Here is a 26,893-nt window from a genome sequence, read left to right as displayed (position 1 = left end):
AGTGTGGCAGAAAACGGTGCACAACGAGAAGAGGTGACCGGACCCTGAGGAAGATTGTGGAGAAGGGCCGATTCCAGACATTGGGGGACCTGCGGAAGCAGTGGACTGAGTCTGGAGTAGAAACATCCAGAGCCACCGTGCACAGGCGTGTGCAGGAAATGGGCTACAGGTGCCGCATTCCCCAGGTCAAGCCACTTTTGAACCAGAAGCAGCGGCAGAAGCGCCTGACCTGGGCTACAGAGAAGCAGCACTGGACTGTTGCTCAGTGGTCCAAAGTACTTTTTTCGGATGAAAGCAAATTCTGCATGTCATTCGGAAATCAAGGTGCCAGAGTCTGGAGGAAGTCTGGGGAGAAGGAAATGCCAAAATGCCAGAAGTCCAGTGTCAAGTACCCACAGTCAGTGATGGTCTGGTTGCCGTGTCAGCTGCTGGTGTTGGTCCACTGTGTTTTATCAAGGGCAGGGTCAATGCAGCTAGCTATCAGGAGATTTTGGAGCACTTCATGCTTCCATCTGCTGAAAAGCTTTATGGAGATGAAGATTTCATTTTTCAGCACGACCTGGCACCTGCTCACAGTGCCACAACCACTGATAAATGGTTTACTGACCATGGTATCACTGTGCTCAATTGGCCTGCCAACTCTCCTGACCTGAACCCCATAGAGAATCTGTGGGATATTGTGAAGAGAACGTTGAGAGACTCAAGACCCAACACTCTGGATGAGCTAAAGGCCGCTATCGAAGCATCCTGGGCCTCCATAAGACCTCAGCAGTGCCACAGGCTGATTGCCTCCATGCCACGCCGCATTGAAGCAGTCATTTCTGCAAAAGGATTCCCGACCAAGTATTGAGTGCATAACTGTACATGATTATTTGAAGGTTGACGTTTTTTGTATTAAAAACACTTTTCTTTTATTGGTCGGATGAAATATGCTAATTTTGTGAGATAGGAATTTTGGGTTTTCATGAGCTGTATGCCACAATCATCTGTATTAAGACAATAAAAGACCTGAAATATTTCAGTTAGTGTGCAATGACTCTAAAATATATGAATGTTAAATTTTCATCATTAAATTATGGAAAATAATGAACTTTATCACAATATGCTAATATTTTGAGAAGGACCTGTACAAGCAACCCACAACAAAAGTAAAAGGAAACAACACAAAAAATGAAGTTATCCAAAATAGAAATGGTAACATATTTAAAGTAGTAGATATATGATAGGATAAAGAGCTCCGAAAGAAAAAAGGAAAATTATGTGTCTTTGGAGGTCCCTGTCCTAAATGTTTTTACCTGTTAAACGCCCTAAGCATTATACATTATTCTTCCTTTTTGACAAGATTTGGTAAATTAAAATGTCCTTTGGAAAATGAATGAATAAATGGTGCAATTTTTGTACATCTTAGCTCTCCTTTCTTGAATGTCTGTCACTCACTCCAGGCCCCGCCCTATTTAGGTAGAAAACTACGAGTTACAATATTTTAATATTATGGAACTAAAATTGTGTGGAGGCTCAATATGTTTTACAATATGTATAATCCAAATAAAATGGACTCATCCCACCCCGCTTTATCTTCACTTCTATCCAGATTATCTCCTGACTGACTGTCGAGGAACACGACCACTGATAATCACGTACCCGTATAAAAGTGCAATGGGACTTGTAGTCCACATGAAAATCAAGCTATTTTTCTTGACTCTTGGAAAGCAAAACTGGGTTACTGGTAAAAAACAAACAAAAAAAAGATAATAAATCACATGATATTCTGGAAAAACATATTGTGACGTTTTTAGTGGTACTTGGAGAGTAAAGAAAAAGCTAAACCGTCAGGACGGCAGCAACTTTCCCAGGATTCCTCGCTTCATGTAGTTCCGCTCTTCTGCGGTTGTTTCAAACATGGAGGAGAGGGAAAGAAAGAGCGTGAAACCGGACAGTAAACAGTCAGCAGTCTCCGAACCGGAGCCGATACCGGAGGCAGAGAAATTAAATGTGTGTTCTGAGAAGTTCGACCCGCTGCTGGCTTTGTATTCCCCCGCAGCGCCGCCGCTTCCCTTTCCGAACATCAAGTGCTTCAATAATGTGGCAGAGTACGAGAGCTTTTTAAAGGGCGGCCGGGGTCGAGCCAAGCCGGAGAATGTGGAGAAAAGGCAGCGGAAAGCGATGAAAGGGGTGGCAGACCCGGAGCGCATCGAGAGGCTGAAGAAGCTGATGGTGAACAACCCGGTGTCGGAGTCAGACGTGGGGGAGAGCAGCGGCGCGGCGGCGAGGAGGAGCAGGAGGAGGCAGAAACCGCAGAAAAATGTCCTAACAAGGATGTCTCGTAGGTTCAGCTGTCACACTGCTGTCGCTGCATAATGACAAAAACTAACATATGTTAAAGTGCCTTGCAAAAGCATTCATACTGCTTCTTGTTTTTTTGTTTTTTTTTGTTATAAACCGCAAACTTTAATGTCATTGACAGATTTCATGTTCTAGACCAACACAAAGTAGCGCATAATTGTTGAGTGAAAATATTTTTAAGTATGAAATATCTGAAAACGGTGTCGTGCAGTTTTCTTCAGGTCCCCGGAGTCGATGCTTCCTAGCAGCAGTTAGAGAGGTTTTAGGTTATGTCTCTACCAGCGTCACACATCTAGAAACTGAACTCTATGCACATTCTTTGCGAAATATCTCAAGCTCCGTCCTATTGGATGATCATCTGCGAACAATGACTGCGGTCTGGGCTTTGATTAGGACAGTCTAATGCACTCTTTCCACTGGCTTGATCTGACGCCTACTCAACTCCACTCGGCTCGCTCTGCAAGCGTTTCCATTACTGTTTTTTCGGTACCGGTACTACTACTACTTTTTTGGTCCCTGTTCCTGAACAGGTACAATCGGACCGAGTTGGGACTACATGTGACGTGAACAGACGGCTGTTCACCGATTGGCCATGGGACCAGGAGGAATGAGAAGGTTTTCGCTGAAGTAGAGCAGAGAAAAGTTAGTAAAACAATTATATTAACAACCACAATGGCTGGAGCCTCATAAAGCCCAAAATTGTAACTTCTTCCTGCAAACTTTGGAGCATCACCAGTCCAGATAGCAGCATCTCTCCTCTCCACCTGTTCTGCCATGCTTTACTCCCAGTAATGCTCAGTATTTCACTCCACCCATCTTCCCCATCAACTGTTTCCACCTTCCCTGTGCCTGGTGAGTAACGTCCCCCCAACCCCCAACGCAGAATAATGCTTTCACCCTCATGTTTCACAGTGGAAATGATTGAAACGATTTCAAATGATTGCATTTATCAAGTGCTGCAGACATCTGTTAAACACCCCTTCATTTAAATCAAGTGTGTGGCGGAAGGGAAACACCTAAAACGTGCAGGGTCCCCCCCCCCCTGCATAGCTTGTAACAAACTGTCTTTTTATTCCTTCTTTGAACAATGCCGTTCTTCTATAAGGGACAGTTTTGTGGAGAGCGCGACTGACACTTGTCCTGTCAGCAGGTTCTCACACCTGTGGATCTCTGCAGCTCCTCCAGAGTATCAGGGTAAAAGGAGGATGGATACAAATACAAAACATGACAAACTCTTCAGATATTTAATTGTAACAACAAACGTGAAAACCAAGCATTCTTTTCACTTCATAGTCATATGATCAACACTTTGTGTTGGTCCATCACATAAAGTCCCAATAAAATACAGTGAAGTTTGTGGTTGCATCTTCACCAAACTTAGAGAAGTTAGTTTCTGTGCTTCACCTAAATGCTTTTCGTGATTTATGAATCTGCTGGTCATGTGTCTTTAGTGTGTAAGGGCAGTCCCCTGGGGGAGCTGCACCGCTGCGTCGAGGGGAGGATCAGAGTCAGAGTCCACATCAGGACCTTTAAAGGACTGAGGGGAGTGTGTTCTGGCTTCGTCGTGGCCTTCGACAAGTTCTGGAACATGGTGAGCAGACCCTCACAAGTCTTTTCATTGGACATTTCATCTCTTCGCACTAGATGCTCATTGAACGCTGGGTTTTACGTCTCATTTGCAGGCCATGGTTGACGTAGATGAGACATACAGAGAGCCTCTACTGGGAGAGGCTCTGTACCATGAGAAAGCTCTCACCATTTCACGGGTATCTACTTTTTCTTTCTTCAGACTTAAAACATAGGATGGTTTGGTAAAAGTGATGCACAGTTTAAGACAGTAAAGAGCCCCACACATTTGTAATAGTTTAGGGCAGGGGTGTCCATAGTGCGGCTCGTGGGCTGTTTGTGGCCCTTGGAATGATTTTGTGTGTCCCCAGAAAACAATAAAAAAAAAAAAAAAAACTAAACACACAGGACACAAGAGATCGATGCAGATGGACAAATTATGGGAGAAATATTTGCTGATAAATCAAAATTGTCTTAACATGGAAAATATTGGGTACACAACAAAGTATCTACAGGTCCTTCTCAAAATATTAGCATATTGTGATAAAGTTCATTAGTTTCTATAATGTCATGATGAAAATTTAACATTCATATATTTTAGATTCATTGCACACTAACTGAAATATTTCAGGTCTTTTATTGTCTTAATACGGATGATTGTGGCATACAGCTCATGAAAACCCAAAATTCCTATCTCACAAAATTAGCATATTTCATCCAACCAATAAAAGAAAAGTGTTTTTAATACAAAAAACATCAACCTTCAAATAATCATGTACAGTTATGCATTCAATACTTGGTCGGGAATCCTTTTGCAGAAATGACTGCTTCAATGCGGCGTGGCATGGAGGCAATCAGCCTGTGGCACTGCTGAGGTCTTATGGAGACCCAGGATGCTTCGATAGTGGCCTTTAGCTCATCCAGAGTGTTGGGTCTTGAGTCTCTCAACGTTCTCTTCACAATATCCCACAGATTCTCTATGGGGTTCAGGTCAGGAGAGTTGGCAGGTCAATTGAGCACAGTGATACCATGGTCAGTAAACCATTTACCAGTGGTTTTGGCACTGTAAGCAGGTGCCAGGTTGTTCTGAAAAATGAAATCTTCATCTCCATAAAGCTTTTCAGCAGATGGAAGCCTGAAGTGCTCCAAAATCTCCTGATAGCTAGCTGCATTGATCCTGCCCTTGATAAAACACAGTGGACCAACACCAGCAGCTGACACGGCACCCCAGACCATCACTGACTGTGGGTACTTGACACTGGACTTCTGGCATTTTGGCATTTCCTTCTCCCCAGTCTTCCTCCAGACTCTGGCACCTTGATTTCTGAATGACATGCAGAATTTGCTTTCATCCAAAAAAAGTACTTTGGACCACTGAGCAACAGTCCAGTGCTGCTTCTCTGTAGCCCAGGTCTGGGGAATGCGGCACCTGTAGCCCATTTCCTGCACACGCCTGTGCACGGTGGCTCTGGATGTTTCTACTCCAGACTCAGTCCACTGCTTCCACAGGTCCCCCAAGGTCTGGAATCGGCCCTTCTCCACAATCTTCCTCAGGGTCCGGTCACCTCTTCTCGTTGTGCAGCATTTTCTGCCACACTTTTTCCTTCCCACAGACTTCCCACTGAGGTGCCTTGATACAGCACTCTGGGAACAGCCTATTCATTCAGAAATTTCTTTCTGTGTCTTACCATCTTGCTTGAAGGTGTCAATAGTGGCCTTCTGGACAGCAGTCAGGTCGGCAGTCTTACCCATGATTGGGGTTTTGAGTGATGAACCAGGCTGGGAGTTTTAAAGGTCTCAGGAATCTTTTGCAGGTGTTTAGAGTTAACTCGTTGATTCAGATGATTAGGTTCATAGCTCGTTTAGAGACCCTTTTAATGATATGCTAATTTTGTGAGATAGGAATTTTGGGTTTTCATGAGCTGTATGCCAAAATCATCCGTATTAAGACAATAAAAGACCTGAAATATTTCAGTTAGTGTGCAATGAATCTAAAATATATGAATGTTAAATTTTCATCATGACATTATGGAAAATAATGAACTTTATCACAATATGCTAATTTTTTGAGAAGGACCTGTATTTTATTTGACCATGTGTTTTTTTTCCTTATAATTAGAACCACAAACATCCAGTCACTTGTTCTCCAAAGCAGACTTTGAGGCGTTCATTCATTTAACTTGGTAAAATACAAGTTTTTTCAATGAAAGAGGGAAACCACGTTCAATTTATACCCATGTGGGGAAAAGTTGGGACATCACTGGTTTAGGGTTCCAGATTATTTACAAGCATTGTTGGGAAATGTCAGGAGGGAGACAACTGCAAGGCTAAGGTGAAAAAAATAACAATAAAAAATTCAGATCCTCTCTGGTTAGCTGCCAGGACCTCTGAAAAATAACAACAAATAATGTAGCCCACAAACAAGGACAAGTCAGCAGAGAAGGTAGTCTGTGTTTCAGTCTAGGCAAAGAAAAATGCAATCATTGATCAATAACATGGCTGAAAAGGTAAAACTTAACCCATGCCTGCATCTTTCATAGGCAAATCCAAAGCTGTCTATTTGTTTTAACTCTCTATTTACAGACAAAGATGTTTTTCAGACTGAGGATGAAGATGTAGGAATTTTCTGCTCTTAGTGTTGTTCAAACCAGTGTTTTTTTTTTGGCCTACCATTTGAGGAATACTGTAAAGTAAGTTTATATTCTCCTGAGAAGTTCAACTTTTTCATAGAAATTACTGTGGGCACTAACCTGCCAAATGTCCTGCATTTTCCTGTGAAAATTTCACAAGAAAAGTTGCATGTCTTTTTGCCAACAATGATGGCGGTAGTAGGAAACAGCGGTATCAAGCTGTGTGTAGAAGGAGTGTCATGCAGTCTTATCCTGCAGTAGTAGATCATTTGAACCCTGCAAAGCATTATAATCACACTCATCAGTAACCATATTTTATAAGTTCCACTCTTGCTTTTATTGACAAAAACCTTAACCAAAATCTTTGCCCAGCTCTTTGAGAAGCTGAGTCTCCAGGAAAGCTTGGGATGCAGTGAGCCGATAAAGAAGCAGGAAACCAGAAAAAAATCAAGCGAGGGACAGTCTGCAAATCCCAAACCCGCTCCGATGAGCTGCTCCGTTTGGCCCGCTAATACGAGGGAGGACAGCGGGACAGCAGAACCCAGGCTGTCAAAGGATGCTGAAAGCAAAGCAGATAAAGGCAATGTCTCAGCAAAGGCTCAGGATCCAGCGGCCCAGCAGAAGACGTACGGGAAGGTGCACACGCGCCACATCAACCAGCTTTTTATTCGCGGTGAAAATGTCATCCTGGTAAACCCACAGCCACTCTGAGTTATTTTGGTTTTCTCTGAAGTAGCCTGGCCAGAAGACAGCTGCAAGTTTAGTCTTTTACTGAGCATACTGCTGGAGCCATCAGCATAATGTAATAAGATTCAGATGAATTGAGCACAAGCCGTTATATCACATTGATATGATACACCAGAGAAATGATCTTCTTATTGAGAAATAAAAGCGTCTTAATTCAGATTAAAGTAATTATTTTTGCTGTGTGTGTGGTCAGTGTTTCGGCTCTTCCCCAGCAGGTGGCAGCATACACGCATCAGAGCCATCTGTGAAGCTGTTATGATCTGGAGGAGCTTGTCCCTTTATGTTGCTTTTCCCGTTAGTTTGAACAGGAATGACAGCGCAGTCTCAGCGGACTTCATAAATGCATTATGAATAATTGAGTTTGTGAAGCTGGAGATTGCAGATGGCACTCAAAAGCTGTCATTTGTCTTGACGTCTCAGATTGCTTTTTACTCTTTAATGGGCACATTACCCATAAAAGCACAATTTACTGCATCTCGTGGAAGTTGTAAAGATGCTGCTGGTTTTTTTTTTTTCTTCTCTTTTTTAAATGACAGAGGTTTATTTCGGATGATAAGTGGCACTAAGCGGATGTTTGTCGCGTCTACAGTTCTGCAACTTTTCTTGTTTGGGTTTCTTTTATTTTGTCTGCAGAGATTAATTGACCCTTATTCCGTCACAAGTGGGGCATATTCTATCATTAGTTTAGCTTTTGTTCATCTACTGTATATACCGTTACACTTCACGTAGTGTATCAGAATATTATTAGTGTAGCCCATTTGGCAGGCCTCTCCAGAGAGGGAAAATGGGGTCAATTGTTTAATGCAAGCCGTGTTTGTCACACATGTGTGCTCAAACAAATCTTGTCACAATATAAGAAGGGCAAAGCACTGATTGTTAAAATGACCCAAAATTAGATTATGCTATCTGTGTCTTGTACATTAAACCAGAGAAATTAGGTCGTCCTTCTCACTACAAGAAACTAGAAAAATGTGTTTAAACACTTTTTTTTTTTTTTTTCCAAACCAATGAAGCTTTTAGCAAAGTTTGAAGTGTTTCTTTCCAACTGCACAGGGCCTCGCTGAAAAGTAATTATACACCTTAAACGTTTTCCCCTCATTGTAATGTGCTTGAATGTATTATATCTGGATTTTATGTGACGGACCAACACAGCATTGCATAATTGTCCAATGAAAGGAAAGGAAACTGTTTACGCTGTGCATTTGTGTTCAGCCTGCTTTACTCTAATACTCTTAAAATAAACCCTATTCAGCAAACTGCCTTCAGATGCCACCTATGTAGTAAGTAGAGTCTGCCTGTGTGTCATTTCATCTCAGCATAAATCCAGCTGTTTTGTGAAGTCCTTGGTGAACAAACAGCATTGTGAAGATAAGGTTCTGGAGAAGTTCAAGGACGATCTGGATTATGACATAATGTCCCAAGCTTTTAACATCTTGGGGAGCACTGTTCAATTCATCATCTAAAAAGGGAAACTGCAAATCTGAAATGGCCATCCAACTAAACGGACAGGCAATGCAAGGAGAGCATTAATCAGAGAAGCAGCCAACAGGCCCGTTGTAACTCTGGAGGAGCTGCAGAGTTCAGTAGCCCAGGTGTGAAAAGCTGTTGACAGGACAACTATTATTCTGCATTCCACAAAGCTGTCCTTCATGGAAGAGTGGCAAGAAGAAGAAATATTCTTGTTTTAAAGAAAGCCACAAGTCCACTTTCATGTTCGCAAATGTAAAGGAGTTCATGTCAAATTGGACCAAAATTGAACTTTTTGGCCAACAGTACAAAATGCCATTTTTGGCATAACACTTCGGCTGCACATCACTCTGAACATCACAGCAGAACAAAACGGTGGCCGCATCATGGACTGGGAAGCTGAAGTCAAAGCTGAGGAACGACATCACACCCAGGTTTAGAGGACAGCAGTAGGATTTCCTATTTTAGTGGCTCGGATTAGCAAAATATGAAGATAACATTTCTCTCCATGTTCTGCATTCAAACATAGAAGGACATGCTTTTACACCATCTGCTGGGGTCCTAATATCCTATAGCAGCAACTTTACCTTATACATCCTTGGCAGTCATATGATACTAACCTAATGGCTGCTCGGCAAGCTCCGACTTTCAGTTTTAACTCCCAACTTTAAGGGAAACAAATTCACCAGTTTTTAGATTAATAGTAAAATAAATTTAAACCATAATTTATGTACTTTCACTTCACAATTTTTATTTCCTTATATCAATCCGCATTTCAAACCATACAAGTTCTGCCTCTGCAGCTGTCCCAAATAATAAAGCCATAGCCATGTGTTTTAGGTCCCCTGCTGTGTAATGTGCTTGGCCGTCGTTTACTGCAGGCCCCTCTGTTAGCTCAAACAATAAAGTTTACCTCACATTAAGTCAATTCAATTTAGAAGCCAAATGCGTTGGCTTCACTTCTGCTGCTTGAAGCACTTTTGAATGAGGCTAATGACACAGCACACCAAATAACACACATCATTAACAAATTTAAATCAACGGTTTAATGTTGTCCATAAGGAATCTTGACGTTCAAATCAAATCAGAATGGGAGCATTGCAAGATCTAATTTTCTCAAAGGGTTCTCATACATTTGCATATACTAGTGTTTCAGTAATAATCCCACTTAAAAAGAGGACCAGGAAGAAAGAAAAAAAAAAATGATTTAAAATAGAAAACAAAATGCATAAAACAATTTCTGATATAAATTAGAAAAAACAGCAAACAGATTTTGGTCATTTTAATGTTTCAGACATCGAGGCAAGGCTACTCTGTGTTACTGCACTCAGCTGCTTGAGCCCTTAAGGAGAGTCGGAAAGCACAAGTTGAATCCTCCTGGGAGGCTACTGCCTTCTCCTCTTGTTGATGAATCATTTATCTCAGACACACAGAAAAAAAAACAATGTCAGGCTACCGCAGTTCCATTTGATTATCAATCACTCATTACAAGCTTCAAGAGGCAGCCATCAGGCACTTGGAATCACATCCATGCTCACGTTAACACAAAACAAACATGGTGTGCAGCTGAATTCACTTACAAAAACACTTCTTCTGAGCCTCTAACCTGTACCTGATGAGTGGCAAACCACACCGACTTGGACTGACGATTGTTAAGATGGTAAAAAAAAAAAAAAAAATCACACCAAGACGGGCGTAATGACGATGATGGAAGTCACTATGATGCACCCCCCAAAAAATGCAGAGATGCATCTTACAATCTTTTAACAGCTTGAATTAAGACCCGAGGTGTTGAGTAAATACCTTGGTGGGTTTGTATCTCTTAAGCTGCCACTGCCCTGAATAGTGGACACAAAAAAAAAAAAAAAAAAAAAAAAAGGTGCATGGGGTAGACTAAACAGGGTTAAACTACCATTTCATTTGCATGTGACATTTCTGCAGACAGCACACTTGGCTTGAGGTCCAAGTACAAACATGTACGGTTTGTACATCGGCCTGAAGCTCCACCGTCTCCTTCATGTCTGCTGAGGAGAAAAGAGACACTATGCTGTAATAAAAACCCCATAACCCCCTACATTAGGCAGTCTTCTTTATTGATCATCTCAAAGGGACGCAAACTGGATATTATATTCTTCATAAGTAAAATATAGATATATTCTAATAAGAAAGGCCACAAATTACAGTTTACCAAAAAGAGAGGTTCCTTGAATTAACAACTTTTCACTGCAAACAATTATTAATTATTACCCCAACTGTAACACTTAAGCCACATTTGGAGAGTGGACACCTATGTACAAAGATAATGCATTCATGTGCTTTGTTTCTAGATCTCCATTCATATCAGATTTGGTCTGTATGATACAACTGGTCACATTTTCGCTGCCTCTCAGTGATCTTCATAACTTATTGCAAAGGACTCCAGATTTCTATTTACACGTCATCGGAAGACAGAGAACAAAGAATAACAAAAGAAAAAACAAAAACCAAGAGGTAACTTGACATTCTTCGACATGTTAGGAAGTTAAAATGGCTGATCATGTTATTCAAATGACTCATTAGATAAAGTTATTGAGGATTTTTAAACATATGATGTAGCTACTAATATATGCTTTTTGTTTTTTGCTACTCTGATTTTACGTGATTGAGGATTTAAAGCAGATCCCCCTGACGTTTTCTCAGTGGCACTTTCTTCTCACTGAATAATAATCAACAAGGCACACCATCTTAACATCCAACCATCATGCCAGACCTCACATCATTGGTTCAATCATCACACATTCATTTAGATCCATTTCACTATTGAATTGTTAAAAAAGGGAGATGGCAGGGCATTGATAATATGATAGTTGACAGTTTTCAAGTACTCTTTGTTTGGAGCTCATGATGATCCTTCACCCACGGCGAGAGACTGCCACCATTCTTGATAATCTCCGCTCTCTGGTTCCATCACTTTCCAAAGTTGCCAAAGTCAGCAAAGGCGTCGTGTTTGGGCTGTTGGAACATTGCAGGGTTCATCCCCGATCCCATTCCCATCCCACCAGGCATTCCCATGGCCATACCTCCCTGTGGCATCCCCATGTTCATGCCCATCGCCATCATGCCCTGGTTAGGAACCATGCCCATTCCCATTCCAGCACCGGGCTGCATCATAGCATTAACAGGAGGTCTGACTGGTGTAGGTCCAAGATTCATACTGGCAAATCCCTGTGAGAGCATGTTGGGAGCCAGTTGATTGCCTGGGAATCCCAGAAGAGAGAAATAAGTACAAGTGCTATATTCTGAGACACTTTTGTCTGATGGGAGATTTCTGAAGAAACACCGATTACATTTGTAGCTGGTTAATCTCACCTTGCTGGAGGGTGTTGAGACTGGGCTGGCTGGGCTTGGGGGGCTGCATGCCAGGCCCCAGGAAGTCCAGATTGATGTTAACCGAGTGATCGGACCAAGTGGATGGAAAGGATGCGTTGGCTCCAGGGCCTTGTGAGGCCATTCCCTGCTGCATGGACTGTGGCTGCAAAGGACTCCCCATGTTGTGGATGGGCTGGTAAAAAGACAATGCAAGAGCACACAAAATGCTAAACAAGCCAATTCTTACCATAACCTCCAGGTAAACAAACTAGGCCACTTAAAATATCCAACACTGACAAATCTATGATGAAAATATGCAGTTTCATTTCTACTTTAAGGCCTAAAACCTTTGGTGTGACCCATTTAACCCCTGTATTGTCAAAGCAATCTGCTCGCATGTCTCTTCTGAACACTTTGGAAAGCACACAATCTAAAGTAAGTGGAGAAAATGTGTGGAGTGGGTGTCAGTTCAGCAAAACAAAGTTTTAAGTAGGTCACCCTATTAACTCAAGAATGCAGCTGACGTATACAAACTTTTATTAAATTTGTAATGTTTTTGAAACTCCCATCTCATTCTGATAAGAGTTAACAGGAGGAGTGGGTGGTTAGTGGGCGGTCCCTGGGGGAAGTGAACATCTGGTGATGCTAACGCGCTACCACCAGGCGGGTCAACACCAGGTATTTCTCTTATCATTCAGGCTTCCTTACAGATGTCTGCAGAAAGAAGGGAGAATTCTAAATGAAAAGGATCAATACGTAAACAACATTAGTGTAGGATTGTTACTGGCTTATCAGTTTCTTTCAATGGGTTTTCTTTTCTTTTCAAGTGTTTACCATTCTTCTATTTCACAATCATCACATTACCAACTTGCTAATAAACCTGAGTGAACTCTTCTTCTGCAGAGACAGGAAGCCAGTGGAGCCTGCAATATTACCGTATGAGCCGCAAAGTCTAGAAAAGCTGTGAGCAATACAATCTACTAGCGCAACGGAAGAGATGTGTGGTTAAAATAAAATGTAATCAACTATCAGTCTGGGTCCAGATAAGAGTCTGTTTTAATGGTTTGGAAAACTAATACCAGTGACTGGCCCGTTACTGCCTGGAGCATAGCACAGGTGCAGAGGGGGATGAGTATTTAACATCTTCACATCCTTCGGTGTCAAAACAATACATTTCTTAAATATATTCATTAGCTGGTACACCAAACTACACATTGACACTTTTTCATGTACAGATAACAGCCATCCAATTCTGTCATCTCCTAATTATTCTGTTTAGACTCATGAAGACTCCAATCCATTGAGAGAAACTTTGTTGTTGCTCCAGATCTCTTTGTGGCCTTGTGTTGTGTAACACCCCTTGCTCACAGAGTGATCCTGGCTGATGTACCATTGTCTTTCCTCCATCTGTAATGATTTTCTTTCATTTCAACACAGTGTTTGAATTTTCAAGAAATGTTTCTGCCAAGCTTTACAGCCTGATGAGCTTCGGCGACTCCTTCACTGAAGTTCTTGTTACTTTCCTTTGTTCTTGTTGGTAGTTCACCAACAACCAAACATTATCAGGCTTTGATAGCTCCCCGTTCTTCACAGAACAGGTTGCTGATTTACAGCTCAATGACTACATATCAATCCAACTGGACTCAGATTTGTGTTTTATTGTGTGTCTAAATGCATTTGTCTCAAAACACTAAAAACACTAGAAATCCTGAAAAAAGATGGAGAACAATTAAAGAAACAAAAAAGTTTTTAAGAGGTTTGACTTCAGATTTTACTCTAGTAGCAAAGGAAGAAATAATTATTTAGAAAAATTGTAAACATTTAAAAGAATCATCTGATGTACTAAATACCATCTTAGAAATGACTGTAAAGCAAGCAATATTTTTTTTCCGCTTTATGTCATCCAAAATAAAGTTTTTTTGTCTTATTTGCAAACAATCCTCTGTGAGAAATCATTTTCCGTCCTGAGAACGTCTGCCTATGTTATCGATGTTCTATGTGATTTTATGTAATATTAGTTTTTGCAGTGATAAATTATTTAAAAAAGATGCAGTCAAGCATACCTGTGACACAGACTGAGGCATGACATTAGTGCTCAGTGTCTGTGTGCTGCTCATGCTAAAGTTGAGGCTCTGGGAGGAGGTGAGGGACTGAGTCGGCCCCATCAAGTCAAACAGGTCTGTCGAGGCGGGACCCGAGGCTGGAGCCATGACTGGTGCCGGCGAAGTAGGGGAGGCTACTGCCATGGCTCCAAAAAGGTCACTTGCGCCATTGTCAGGACTCTGAGCAGATGCTGGAATCTGACCTCCAGGAAAAGCATTCCATTCGCCAAAGTCTCCATTGGGGCTGGAGACTGTTGCTGTCGACACATGAAAGGGGAGAAAGACATGAATTTATGTCTACATTTTCCAACCGAATTCCTATTTATTGTAAGAGCTGAACCCGTCTACACAAGAGGGAATAAAAGCCAGATTTGTGAGCCACGTTTTCTCTCTCCAGTGCATTCTCAGTGACCACTGCTGCTACGTTTTTAAATTTTCATTAAACTCGCCCAGCTTGTTGTCTCTCACAGGGCTCACCCCACCTCCACCAACTTCTTCTCCTGTCCCCGTCTCCTTGTCATCCATAACAGGAGTTGATGTGTGTCTGTTCTTATTATGCAGAGCAGGTAGCAGGCTCCATATGGCCAGGGCTGCCTCCCAACATATCTGAATATTCTAGCAGGACGGCTGCAACAGGACAGGGAAAACAAACTATTAAAACATACCAGATCCTAAGAGGTGTCCAGCTGGGGCAGCAGGTGAGTTGAAGTCAGCAAATCCACCAAAAAGATCTGCAATTAAACATAAACAAAAAAAAAAAACAGGTACAGTCCAGGTGTCAATTTTGTGTAGTTAGCATTCCTTCGGTGATGAAAGTGTCAGAGGGAGGGGAGATGTGGAAGCTGTGGATAGGTGGAGGAGCCCAAACATCTGTTTAGTGCTCCCACCCTCTTCATTCACCAGGGACTCCTACAGAAAACATCTGGTGTACTTAGTTCCTATGGATCATCTCCCTCCCTCTGCTGTCCCCCAAATCTGAAGCCTAGCATCAGCAGCTGGACACCATCACTTCCAGCAGAGTGCCTGCAGCCACTGCGGGGCGTCCTATTTAGGTTAGTCCAGGGTTTGCTGGAGGTGACTAGCGGTAGTACAAGCATGACTGGTTTGTCCGCTTGAACAATTGTGTTGATTTAACACAGAAGAAGGTGACTGATGATCTAATGAATAAGAAGTGTTATACAAAATACAACACCATCACCAGATGTGACATTATACCTGTGGCAGCAGGTTGGCTGGGTGTGGTGTCCACCATCAGGAGGTCAGCTAGGCCTGTAGTAGCAGGCTGAGGTGCTGCAGCTGGCTGGGTCTGGAGGAAGAGAAATTGCATTTGGAGGATGAAAAACAAAAGTGACAAACCAATGCAAACACTAATCCACATAAAAAAAAAAAAAAAAGTTATTTTGTGAGGTCAAATGTGCAGTTGCTACCTGTTTGGCAGTGGTGTCTGGGCTCTTGTCTCCTGTGTAGTGGGCTGCAGCCCCCAGGTCCACTTTTCTGGACGGTACTCCTCTCTTTCGTGTTGCCGTTGTCTCTGTTGCCTGGACGATGTGTACGCTCTTGGTTGTAACAGTCTCTTCATCTTTAAACTCTTTTTTTGACTGCCCGTTGTACGACGAACGATCCCGGTCCTCCTCGTTGTCGCTGCAGTTGTAAAACAAATAGAAGCATTGTTTCTTTGGATGCAGCCAATTCTTTTAACTAGATTAAACTGTTGACATCAGATGAATTACTGCCCACCATTACTCCAGTAATGCTGCTAATCTGTATTGTCAATGTGAGGACGAGATGATGCCTTCTAGAACATCTAAAATCTTGGTGAACAGACAGACTCTGGTTGACACGATCTTACTCACAATGTAAATAATTCATGGAGAGAGCTGTTGTGACCTCATCCTGTTGTTTTCTATTTGAACTGCTGCTCTGATGTCTTGAGCTTGACTAAAGGGAGACCATCAGGGTCAGAGATGCTTTAGAGTCAAATTCTGAAGAACATTTCCTTTCTTCCCCTGAAACTTCATCATCCTTACTTTAGCTAAATATACAGGCCTCTGTCTTGTTCTTTATTGATCAGGTTTTTGGGCCAACTCACAAGCGGTTTAATAAAAGGTGTCACTAGAATCAAAAAGTTTTCTCAGGGCTTCGATTCAAAAAGCAGAAGAACTCATACATTTTCGATTAATTACGCAGAGATTTGCTTTTGATGATTATGGCTTACAGGAAGTACAAAACCCAAAATGTTGTTTTTCAAAATTAAAATATAAAGATATATTTTAATACAGTAATGTTATGGCTTACAGAATCATTTGGAAGACTACTAACTTGTCGGTTTTCTGTCCTATTTCACCGACAGCCTCCACAAGAAGGGTTAGCCACAAAAGATCATTAAAAAAGAACTCTGAGTGTTGAAACCAAGCATTTTATTATTGGAAACTTAAGCAGAAGGAAAATGTATCGTGGGAAAAAAAGGGGTTAGCTGAAGTCTTGAGAGGATTATGAAGCAAAGTCCGATAAAGAGCTTGAAGAGCTTCACAAGACATGGAGTGTGGCTGGAGTCAGAGGTTCGTGAGCCTCCATGCAGATGCATCCAGGACATTCTTAGTGTTAAGCCACACCTGAACCAGAGAAACCTGGGCTGAGAAAAAAAAGGGACTGCTCTGCTGCTCAGTGATCCAACGTCCTGTTTTCAGGTTAAGGAAAAGCAAAAAGTAAAATTGAGGCACAGAATCCAAGTTGCCTGAGGTTCAGTGTGAAGTTCCCACAGTCAGTGATGATCTGGGGAGCCTGGTCATCCACTGGTGTTGGTCCACAGTGTTTTATCAAGTTTAAAGTCAGGGCATCATATTTCCACCTACCTCCACTCACCTCAGAAGAGCCACAGACTGATCTTGAACATGAACCTCTAAAACCACAAAACGCTACAGAACCAAATTAAAAAGATGAATTTACTCACTTCAAATTATTAACACTGTATCACATTATTCTCGACTTCTTCTTTCTTATTCAAATTTGCACAGTTTTTAAATGTGATGTGACGGGTTAAAATCTATCCCGCTTTCTCACACTATGCTACCATGGACCTGCTGTTATACAGCATTGCTATATTAGAACAGCAGGTACATTTTTACTTTACATTTGAGCTTGATTATCTTAGATCCCCTGACTTATTATTAAAAAAACTAAACAAAAAGTTTTGGGTCAGTGGTGTGAAATTTTAAATCCACCTTTGAACCTGAGCTGCTGATTCATATGCCTGTCAGGGACAGCTGAAGTAATTATGTTGTATATTTAGCTCCTGATTTGAAGAATTATACAGATCAGATTTCCATCATCAGCCACTTGATCATAAAAATGTTGAGGCAAACTAGGAAAAAATGAGCATCATCTGTGAGAAGTAAATATAAAATACTCGTGTTAAGCCCACTGAAGAACATTGAGCACAGCCGTCCCAAAGAAACGTCCATCCTTTGTTTTCTTTGGTGATCATAAACACTCGAAGTTTTCTTGTACCTGAACCGATCTGGTGAGTCGTCTCTGTCCTTCTTCCTGAACCTGCTTATCGTATCGTCAATGGTGCTGCCGATTTTATCGCTTATCTCCCCCAGCTTTTCACTGAAAGGGAAAGGTCCTTTATTCTTCTCCCAGTCATCGTCCCATTTTCCGCGATTATCACTGGAGTCAAACCTGTCCCCCGCTGATTTAAAAAACAAAACAACAAAAAAACATTAAAGAAAGTAAAATAAAGTTGTTCTGTAGCTTTTCAGGTCTGTATTTTTCTAACAAACAACATTGGAAAAACATTCAGAAACAGCACAGTAATGTACAGGAATACGAGTTAATTTAAACATCAGATGTTTGGGTTAAATACATTTCTCATACTACTTACAGTAACCTCGATACCCCATACTGTCAGAGGATACACCGATGTACTTGTCTTTGTTCTTTTTTGCCTTTTTCCGTTCTTCCCTCAGCCTGTCGTCATCCTGAACAAACTCCACGAGCTCCTTCACCTTCTGACGAACATTTACTCCTTGATCCTTCCCATTCTCGTCTAGCGATGGAGATTCAAGACAAGAAAAAGATTAATTCACTAGGTCTGGTTAGATTCAACAAGTACAAATACAGATAAATACTCAAAAAGGATACCTTACCCACAAAGTGATAGCTCTCCAGCGATCTCAGGTCATACAGATGTTCTCTGGCACTGGTTACAACCCTTTCCGACCCATTCCTGATTAGATGTCCCAACAACAGCAGGGACTATGAGAGAAAAAAAACCTAAACCATTGGAAGCTCTCAGGAGACCAGCACTTGGTAAAAACCAGTGCTCCGTGTTTGTGTGAGGCTGCAGCTCTCCCGTCACAAACCTTGTAGACTCTCCTCCAGTTCTTCTTGTTGTCCCTCAACATGCGGGCCCACAGCATGTTCATCACCTCAGGGAACTGCTCATACATGAAGGTGGCTCTGTTTACAAAACCATTCAGCAAAGGGTAAGAGGAAGTCACCAACCGTTATCTAGCTAATGTCTACAATGCAAACTAACAGTCAGTATCAGCAAAATGTGATGTCCTCCAGTGGTTCCCAGTTTGAGTACTTAGCTGGATTAACTATACATGATTGCAAGTCAAAACTAATTATATAACAATATTCATTTTCCTGATGCAAAGCCCTCCTGATCTAAAAATTGTTTCACAACTGCAAAAATTGAAATATTTGCTGGCAGGAAACCGTAATGTTACAAAGACTTTTATGAAAAGGATCAAAAACTGTACAGATCAAAGTGGAGACACATTTTAGCTCAAAATGAAAGTAGCAGGAAAATGAAATAATAAAAGTCTTTAAGAGGCTTATAAGGGTGTGGAGGTCATAGCATTTTCTGCTTACCTTGAAATTTCAGTCATCATTTGTCCTGATGGTCCCCAGGGATCGTCATTGGTGGCTTCTCTGACTTTAGACTCCACCTCCGAGTAGTTCATCACCACATTGGTTCTATATGTTAAATTGATTAAATACAAATGACAAGCAAAACATTAATTTTGCCATTTTATTCCAGAATATGGCCACTGCTGAAGCCATACCGCAGACAATAAAGAACAAATGGTCCTTCAGTGACGGCCACACCCAGGCTATTGTCCCTGGTTAAACCAAAACCGCAAGCAGGCGCGCTGATAAAACCACAAATGAAGGGCAGGACAAGCCAATAGAAATCCACACCCAATGTACTGAAGGAAATAAACTAAATATGTTAATGAGTAAGACATGGCTGGACTGGCTGTGGATGAGCTCTTTTCTTTTCATAGTTACTTTTTCACAGTGTTGGAATGAAACGAGTGAAAAAAGGAAACACCACAAAAGACTGTTGAATTAATAGCGGTGCAACAAAACAATGGAAGTGGTTGTCATGTTATTTGGCAAACAATTCTCCTCTATGAAATGTGTACTCAAACAAGCCTACAATAGTCATACTTTTATCATTTGAATATCTGCAAACATGATGAAAGTATGCATTCAGAAATCATGCAGGAACAACAAAAACAAAATGCATTAAATCTGAAAGGTCTGAGTATATTTATGGTGCAGTAGTAAACTCCACATTTGACAAGGAAAGTTTGCATTAGTATTTTAAAACAAAACCAAAAAAAAAAAACATTTAGGCAGTGTTTGCATCACAAGGAGCAACATATCCACTGTCACAGCATTGCTATCAGACTAAGCCTAATATTACATATTACACAAATTATTGTTCAGTATTAGAATATTGTTACACAATTCAAAGAATTTAATCCAAACCAGACAGACATCCAAAAACATGCAATGAGTTAAGCCCAGTCACCACCTCATAAAAATAAAAGCCAGCAACCTCCTTATGGCTCTTGAGTGCCACATTAATGACCTCCAGGACTATAACACAGAATGTTTCTAGAGTTAACAGATACATGCTGCGTGGTTCTGTAAATAGTCTTTGTGACTACCTAACATAACTCTTTGTTAAGATCGGATCACACTAAATTTGTTTAGTGAATCATTTTCCAGTCATGCTAGTTTCTTTAAGTGATTTAAAGTCAGTCTCAGTGGTCATGTTCAAACTGCTGGAATGTCTCAAATACTCATGAAACCAAACCTAGATTCAGAAAGTAATCACAGACAAGCCTAAATCTTCCTTATAAATAAATAAATAGTAATTCTGGGTCTGGTACCAATATGAGGGCATACCAAGATAAAAAAAAAAATGAAGCTTTCAAAACCACCAAAATGTCCCCACACCTGTTGCTGAACACTACCAGTCTTCTGATAGATAGGAGGTTACTACACTTTTCTTTTTCTTAGAAAAAGAAAATGACTGTCTTTAAAAAACAGGTGTGGAAACTAAAAGTGAAGTACCCATCCCTCTTATGAAGATAAGGCTCTTTTAAACTACATTTGGTCAAGCTACAAGTGGTGCCATAAGCAGCCGACTGACAACTTAAACAGAAAACCCAACCACTTAACCAGCTAACAGCTTGTTATACTTGTATTAATCTATAAAGAGCAGAACAACAAATATTCTGTGCAACCAGAGAGTTTACTTGAAAACAATAGAAAAAACAAACATGTTTATTTTTAATTTCTGACCTATCAAAATAATAACTACATGCTTGGGTATTATTTTTAAAACTGTTTTAATCAAAATGATATATTTTTCTACTATCAGTAAAACATTTGTGCATTTTCGGTTTGCATAAAAACTATTGTATTATGTTTTAAATATAGTAACAACAGTACTATTGTTCAAGTTACAAAATGTGTCAATCTTCAATTACATAGAAAATTAAAAATATACAAAGTTTGGCTCCTGAATGAAGTTCAGAAATACACACACGAGAGTGTGATGCAACATTTTATCTCTTCACAGATACGGCTGCTGTTCTTGCTATGTGTAAGAAGTTACGATGCTTCCAGGGTGACACACCATGACGCAGATTTCCGCTTCTTTAGCGCAGAGTGAAACGTTTTCCTGGCTGTTATTCTTGGACTTTAACTTTACTCTAACTTTAAGTTTTTATTTGTCAAATTACAAATATCAACTCAATAACAAATCAAGGCCATTGCATGAAACCGTCTGTGTTTGTCTAAAACATTTCTTTTCTTCCGTTTTCTAAAAACGAGAGAAAAATCAAAGTGACTGAAAATACGTTTTAACAAATCCAGATTCATATAACTTCTACCCCGTTTTTCTCTTCAAGCTTCTCTTCCCTGTCACCTGCTAACAAACAAGATGTATTACAAGAGGTCACACTCCAGGGGAGTGTGTACATCCACAAGACGTCTTCAGTAAACTCAATAACACTCTATTGTCAAGGTTTGCAAAATTAAACCTTTGAAGAGAGGAAATGTTGTGCAATACCATCATACAGCTCACAACACAGCACAGCATCCTTTGTTCAGTCAGCAGCTCAAAACAAATGACAGTGCAAAGCAGAACGAGATATTGCCAAACTTTAGTGCTGGCAGGCAGAACTAAATTACGGGCCTTTCTTAGCACTCCTATTAACTCGTAGAAAAATAAACACAAACTTACCCATCTGAATTCTTTAAATGCTTTTGATTACTCTTGGCCCAGGTTGCTTAGCAGTTAATAGATTACTTCTATTACAAATTAAACCAAAAATACCTGAATCAACAAGTTCCCGTGCTTAAGAGATCAGCTAGATGCCCACTAATGAGCTATAAACACAGAACAGGACTGGTCACCAATTGTTAATGCTCTGACATGAATCAAATATTGCAAAACAAAATGCTGTGACAGTTTTTAAAAGATGAAGAGTTGTTAAAAAAAACAAAAAACCTTCTTTTATAATATATGTCAGTATCAAAAGTCTGCAGACGGCATTTTTGCTTTAGTCCCTCGATCAGTCATCATGTGACTTGTTGCATCTGCACCTCAGGAACACCTTTATATGAGGTTAAATTTGTTTTTTTAATCCCTGGTAAAAAACAATCTGAGAAAAATCCTTCATTATATATGTTTTTCATTCCTGTTGACAGGAAAAGATTTTTACATTCAGGACTAACGAATGTGACTTTTTGGCTCAGTAGGACATTTACAAGTCAATTAGCTAACACTTTTTCTAGCCAGAAGACCAAAGACAGATAGGATTCTCCTGAAATTTCTTTGTTGGACATTTCATGACAATATCTAAACAAAAACGGTGAAAATATTCAAACTGTTAGGGTCAAGACTTCTAATGCAAACTTAGGAACATAAAATTACTGAAGAATTTCAGCTTTTCGAATGCTATAGATATTTTAAATTTAACAGTCCCTGCATGCTTGTTCAGGATTAGGGATAGTTGCAAAGTCAATAACTCAATAACCTGGGCTATAAACTAAACTTGACTGCATTGTATGATTATGTGTGTAACTAAATTTGAATCTTTCTAAATGATTGGACTTATCCGATTATATACTGTATAGAACATTTACAAATATATGACAGTTGTAATGACCTGACACCATAAAAAAACACGTAAAAGGTTTTTTAACCTACATAATTGACCATCGTGTAAAGAGAAAGTGCTTTAAATTCTTTTTCAGCTGAAAACATCTATTTTGACAAACAAGCCCTTTATAAAATGTGCTAACATACAATAAAGTGAATAACATGTTTAGGAAACATCTCGATCAATGACCTGTTTAAATATTATTTGGGCGGTAGAGAACTTTGAATTGTTTATGGATTTATCAGATTCAACTTTCTGAACAAGCCAGTTTGTTGTTTAATTATTAAATGAGAAACCATCAGGATTTGCTGTACGGCTACTGTTGCGGTGACATAACGAGGCTACAATTGCTATCCCACAAAGTAAAGAAAATAAAGTAATTCGAGAACATTTCCAGCCAGGAGAAAGTAAAAGCGACAGACAGGACAAGGGTTAAATCTTAAAAAGTCCCTGTTGGTTATTCTGCCGAAGTGCTGTCAAACTAGCTTAGCTGGCTAGCCCAGAGAGCTACATAATTAGCTTGTTAGCTACGCAAGTTAGCTTGCACTTTTGGAGAAAGCACAAGAACGACCCAATAACTCGTATCGTAACACAGCACACGCCACAGCAAGTAAACAGAAAGTCAATGGAAAAACATCAAACAGCCATACTGAGACCAACTGTGGGCGTAAAAGTCACTTAAATCGCTAGTAGCGTTCAGGCTAGCTAACTTGTTTGAGTGACGTGACGTCAAAGTTTGAGTACGTGTCTCTTTCAAACAGGTAGACAGGCGCAAACAACACCAAATAAACAGAAAATAATCAAGATAAACTCACGCTTTGTCAACCAGCTCCCGCACTTTCCACATATTCAGCATCTTGACTATGTGAAAGGGGCTTTATGCCTCGGTAAAAAACCCTTCACACCGGACGAACACCGAAACCAAACCTTGAACTCTGAAAAGTAATCTATTCCTCACCTCCTCTTTCAAGACAGGAGGCGCAAACGCACCACCAGACAGGCAGGAAAGGTTACTACGTGAAATGAAATGCCCTTGTAACGTCATCGAAAATGCCCAGAGCAGTATTGGAATTGTAGTTTATAATTCGTGTCAAATAAATATATTAAATATGTGTAAATAGACGACATAAAGTGTCTAAAGCTGCTGACTTCCTACAATGGCTGACTAAAACGGACAGACAAACTGACACACAAAGGTCACATCGCAAGCGGAAATAAAAAGTAAGAAAGCAATAGTCAATAATAAGAGAAAAGTACATTTATTCCGCTGGTGATTCATATGGTTACGGCATGAGTTCCCTAAGCCATATTATTGTCCTCTGATGCAATTTTATCATAGAAGCCGGTACCCATACTTGTTTTACTTTAGGCTAAGATGAGCGTTGTATGCACATTTTGACCTGGTCTTTTCTGTTATAAATGCAGAGTAGGCTAATAATTGGCTCAGTTCAAGTGCCTCTGTTGCTAGTTTCATGGCATTACTACATGTCAACAGCCTAAGTGCAGAATACAACCACACAATTCTATTTGTTGAGATTTTACACCAACACAAAGTAGCACACAATTGTGAAGTGAGGGTGAAGGAACACATTTCACAAACCAAAATCTGAAAATGGTGGTGTGGATTTGCATCAGCCCCCCATTGCAACAATTTGTCCTCAGAAGCCAATTAATAAGTAAATAATCTACCTGTCTGCAATTCTCAGTCTCAGTATAAATGCAACTGTTCACCTACAGTAAAAGATAGCATGCTGTGGGGAAGTTTTTCTTCAGCAGTAACAGAGAAGCTAGTGAAAGTTGATGGGTATATGGATGGAACTAAATATCAGGCAATCTTGGAAGAAAACCTGTTAGAGGCTGCAAAAGAGTTGAGAGTGGGGCAGAGGTTTACCTTCAAGCAGAACAACTACCCTAAACACACAGCCAGAACTACTATGGAATGGTATGGATCAAACATATTTTGTGTTGGAATGGTCTAGTCAAAGTCCAGAGTCCTGTTTAGAATCTGTGACAGGGTGTGAAATTTGATGTTCACAGATACTCTCCATCCAATCTGGCTGAGCTTGAGCTAGTTTGCAAAGAATAAGCTGACATTTGCAACTACAGCTGCATGTACTCAACCAGGAAACCATTTGAAACACACAGGATAGTGGATCTAGAGAAACACAATTGACTATATACTGATTTTCAAATGGTTTTAAATGAATGATTCAATTTAAATGTACAAATATATTATTCTTTCAGCAGGCACAGCAGCATTTTGGTTTGGAGAGGGCAGTTTTTTTATAGATATGTTTTCAGCACTAGTGGCCTTTATTTTGTATTTTTTTGACAGTAGGTAGACAGGAAAGGGGTAGAGAGAGGGAGACATTTGGTAAATGTCGCCAGGTCCGAGACTCGAACCCGGGACAGTTGGAGGACTATAACCTCTGCATATGGTCGCATGCTTCGCCCCAACACCATCAGCACCACACCAAGGGCAGATTTGTTTTTAAAGATTCTGGCAAATTAGACGTTTTTTTGTGATAATACCATATTGACATATTTATGACTTATCAAGTTTGGAGAATGTATTATGTTCTCATAATGGTTAGAAATCTATTACGGTATTCTATGGAGCGCTGCTCTCCTACACTCCAACTGCATCGGTGGCTGCAAAACAGGCCTGGGAAAAGGATATGGGCATCTCTATAGAACCTGAGGTTTGGTTGGATATATGGGACAAGCCTGCAAGGATTTCAGTTTGCAATAGAACAAAATCAATTCAGTTTAGGATTTTACACTGGACACATGTAACCCGTCTTTAAAACTAAGATTGACTCTGAAATATCTCCTTTTTGTTGGAAATGTAAAACTGTAATTGGTGATTATTTTCATTGTATGTGGTCTTGCACAAAGCTGGACTGCTGTGGCTCAGGAAATATATTTGCAATACCACCATTCAACTCAACCCAAAATACCTCCTCCTGGGCCTTCCTGGTCCTCTGATTAAGCCCAAGCTTAAGAGACTTTATAACTTATTGACATTTACTGCCAGGAAGAACATTCTGCGGTTTTGGATTAACGACTCGGCACCATCACTGAGATCATGGCATAATATGATATCATAATATGATACAGGAATGTATACCCAGTGAGTTTATGACATGGACCCTTACCTGCAGAACATAGGACCTGAGTTGGCATCTCAGATACTTACAGAACTGGATGATTACACCTGATATTTATTATTTTCTGTAATGTCCTCAAGTTCGGTCTGAGCTCCTGTGTGTTTATGTTTTGTAAATGTAAAGAAAAAACAAACAAACAAAACTGTCATGCTATTGTCTGTAACACTACCCCAAAACAAAACAAAAAATGTACAAATATATACATATATCAAATATGTTAAATGTAAAATATTGGATTTATTATTGCTAAATAGCCTACTGTAAGTTATATTATGATGTTTGAAACACTTACAAATTGGTGCTAGAAAAGATGTGGAAGGAAGTTCTTGTTTTATTTTTATTACACTACTTATATTATATATTACTGTTGGTATAGTCTTGTTTTATTTAGTTGTTAAACTAGTAACTGTATATAAATTACTGATTAATAAATAAGATATATGGTAGTGGATGCTTTTTTTTATTTCAAAAATGGTATATATTCCCACTTGTGTTTGTTATCTCTTAAAATCTTCCACTAGTATAGCATTATCCTCTGCTTGTCATTTGATCACAGTTTTCATTTGAGACAGTGATGTGCATCCCCCTAAAAGATTCTCTTTTTGTCCAAATATGTCCCAGCCGCCCCAGGACTGTAATCCCACATCACAGTCAGCAGGTCACCACCCTGTGTGCGCATGCCGTCCCTCCTCATCTGGCATTCAGGCATGCTACAGTGACCCAGTGATGCTGTGTGACAGGCCAGGCAGGGCACTTGCTGTTTGTGTCAATCCAGATCAATCACTCCCTCTTCTGGACGGACAACGTCATCAACGGCCAGAAAGGTCACCGAGTGTGCTCAAGCCAGGCCTGATGTCATGAGCAGGGAGGTCAGTGTAGCATCTGCGCACCCTTGAATGGCTGGATGTCTTATTAAATGTGTATATTATATATATATATATATATATATATATATATATATATATATATATAAATGTACTTGACTGGGTTGTTGATCAAGATCAATCTAAGTTCCATTATTGTAAGTTTTTGAAAGAAGAAGA

At 40.2% G+C, this 26,893-nt stretch overlaps 2 protein-coding genes across 3 annotated transcripts; one reads left to right on the top strand and one right to left on the bottom strand.

Moving 5' to 3' along the window:
- Positions 1-1,575: 1,575 nt before the first annotated feature.
- On the top strand, positions 1,576-26,713 carry lsm11 (LSM11, U7 small nuclear RNA associated). Of its 2 annotated transcripts, none has more exons than XM_047352964.1 (4): positions 1,576-2,323; positions 3,795-3,934; positions 4,026-4,109; positions 26,472-26,713. In XM_047352964.1, exons 1-4 carry the CDS (start codon positions 1,900-1,902, stop codon positions 26,709-26,711), a joined length of 888 nt encoding a protein of 295 aa, XP_047208920.1. In that variant the 5' UTR covers positions 1,576-1,899; the 3' UTR covers positions 26,712-26,713. The 2 variants fall into 2 exon arrangements, with proteins under 2 accessions (XP_047208920.1, XP_047208919.1); XM_047352963.1 differs by lacking the exon at positions 26,472-26,713 and adding an exon at positions 6,912-7,454 and having other exon boundaries at positions 1,616-2,323.
- On the bottom strand, positions 9,785-23,687 carry clint1a (clathrin interactor 1a). Its single transcript, XM_047352962.1, has 12 exons — positions 23,496-23,687; positions 19,085-19,189; positions 18,568-18,664; positions 18,352-18,460; positions 18,087-18,251; positions 17,711-17,894; positions 15,631-15,844; positions 15,419-15,509; positions 14,869-14,934; positions 14,165-14,460; positions 12,102-12,294; positions 9,785-11,989 (listed from the first exon to the last, which is right to left on the bottom strand). The coding sequence occupies exons 1-12, from the start codon at positions 23,534-23,536 to the stop codon at positions 11,700-11,702; spliced, it is 1,851 nt and encodes a 616-aa protein (XP_047208918.1). The 5' UTR covers positions 23,537-23,687; the 3' UTR covers positions 9,785-11,699.
- Positions 26,714-26,893: the final 180 nt, after the last annotated feature.

This window comes from Girardinichthys multiradiatus, chromosome 23 (genome assembly GCF_021462225.1).
Source record: "Girardinichthys multiradiatus isolate DD_20200921_A chromosome 23, DD_fGirMul_XY1, whole genome shotgun sequence".
Taxonomy (NCBI): domain Eukaryota; kingdom Metazoa; phylum Chordata; class Actinopteri; order Cyprinodontiformes; family Goodeidae; genus Girardinichthys; species Girardinichthys multiradiatus.
The sequence above is the reverse complement of the archived record's forward strand: the minus strand, read 5'-3'. Positions and strand labels throughout refer to the sequence as shown.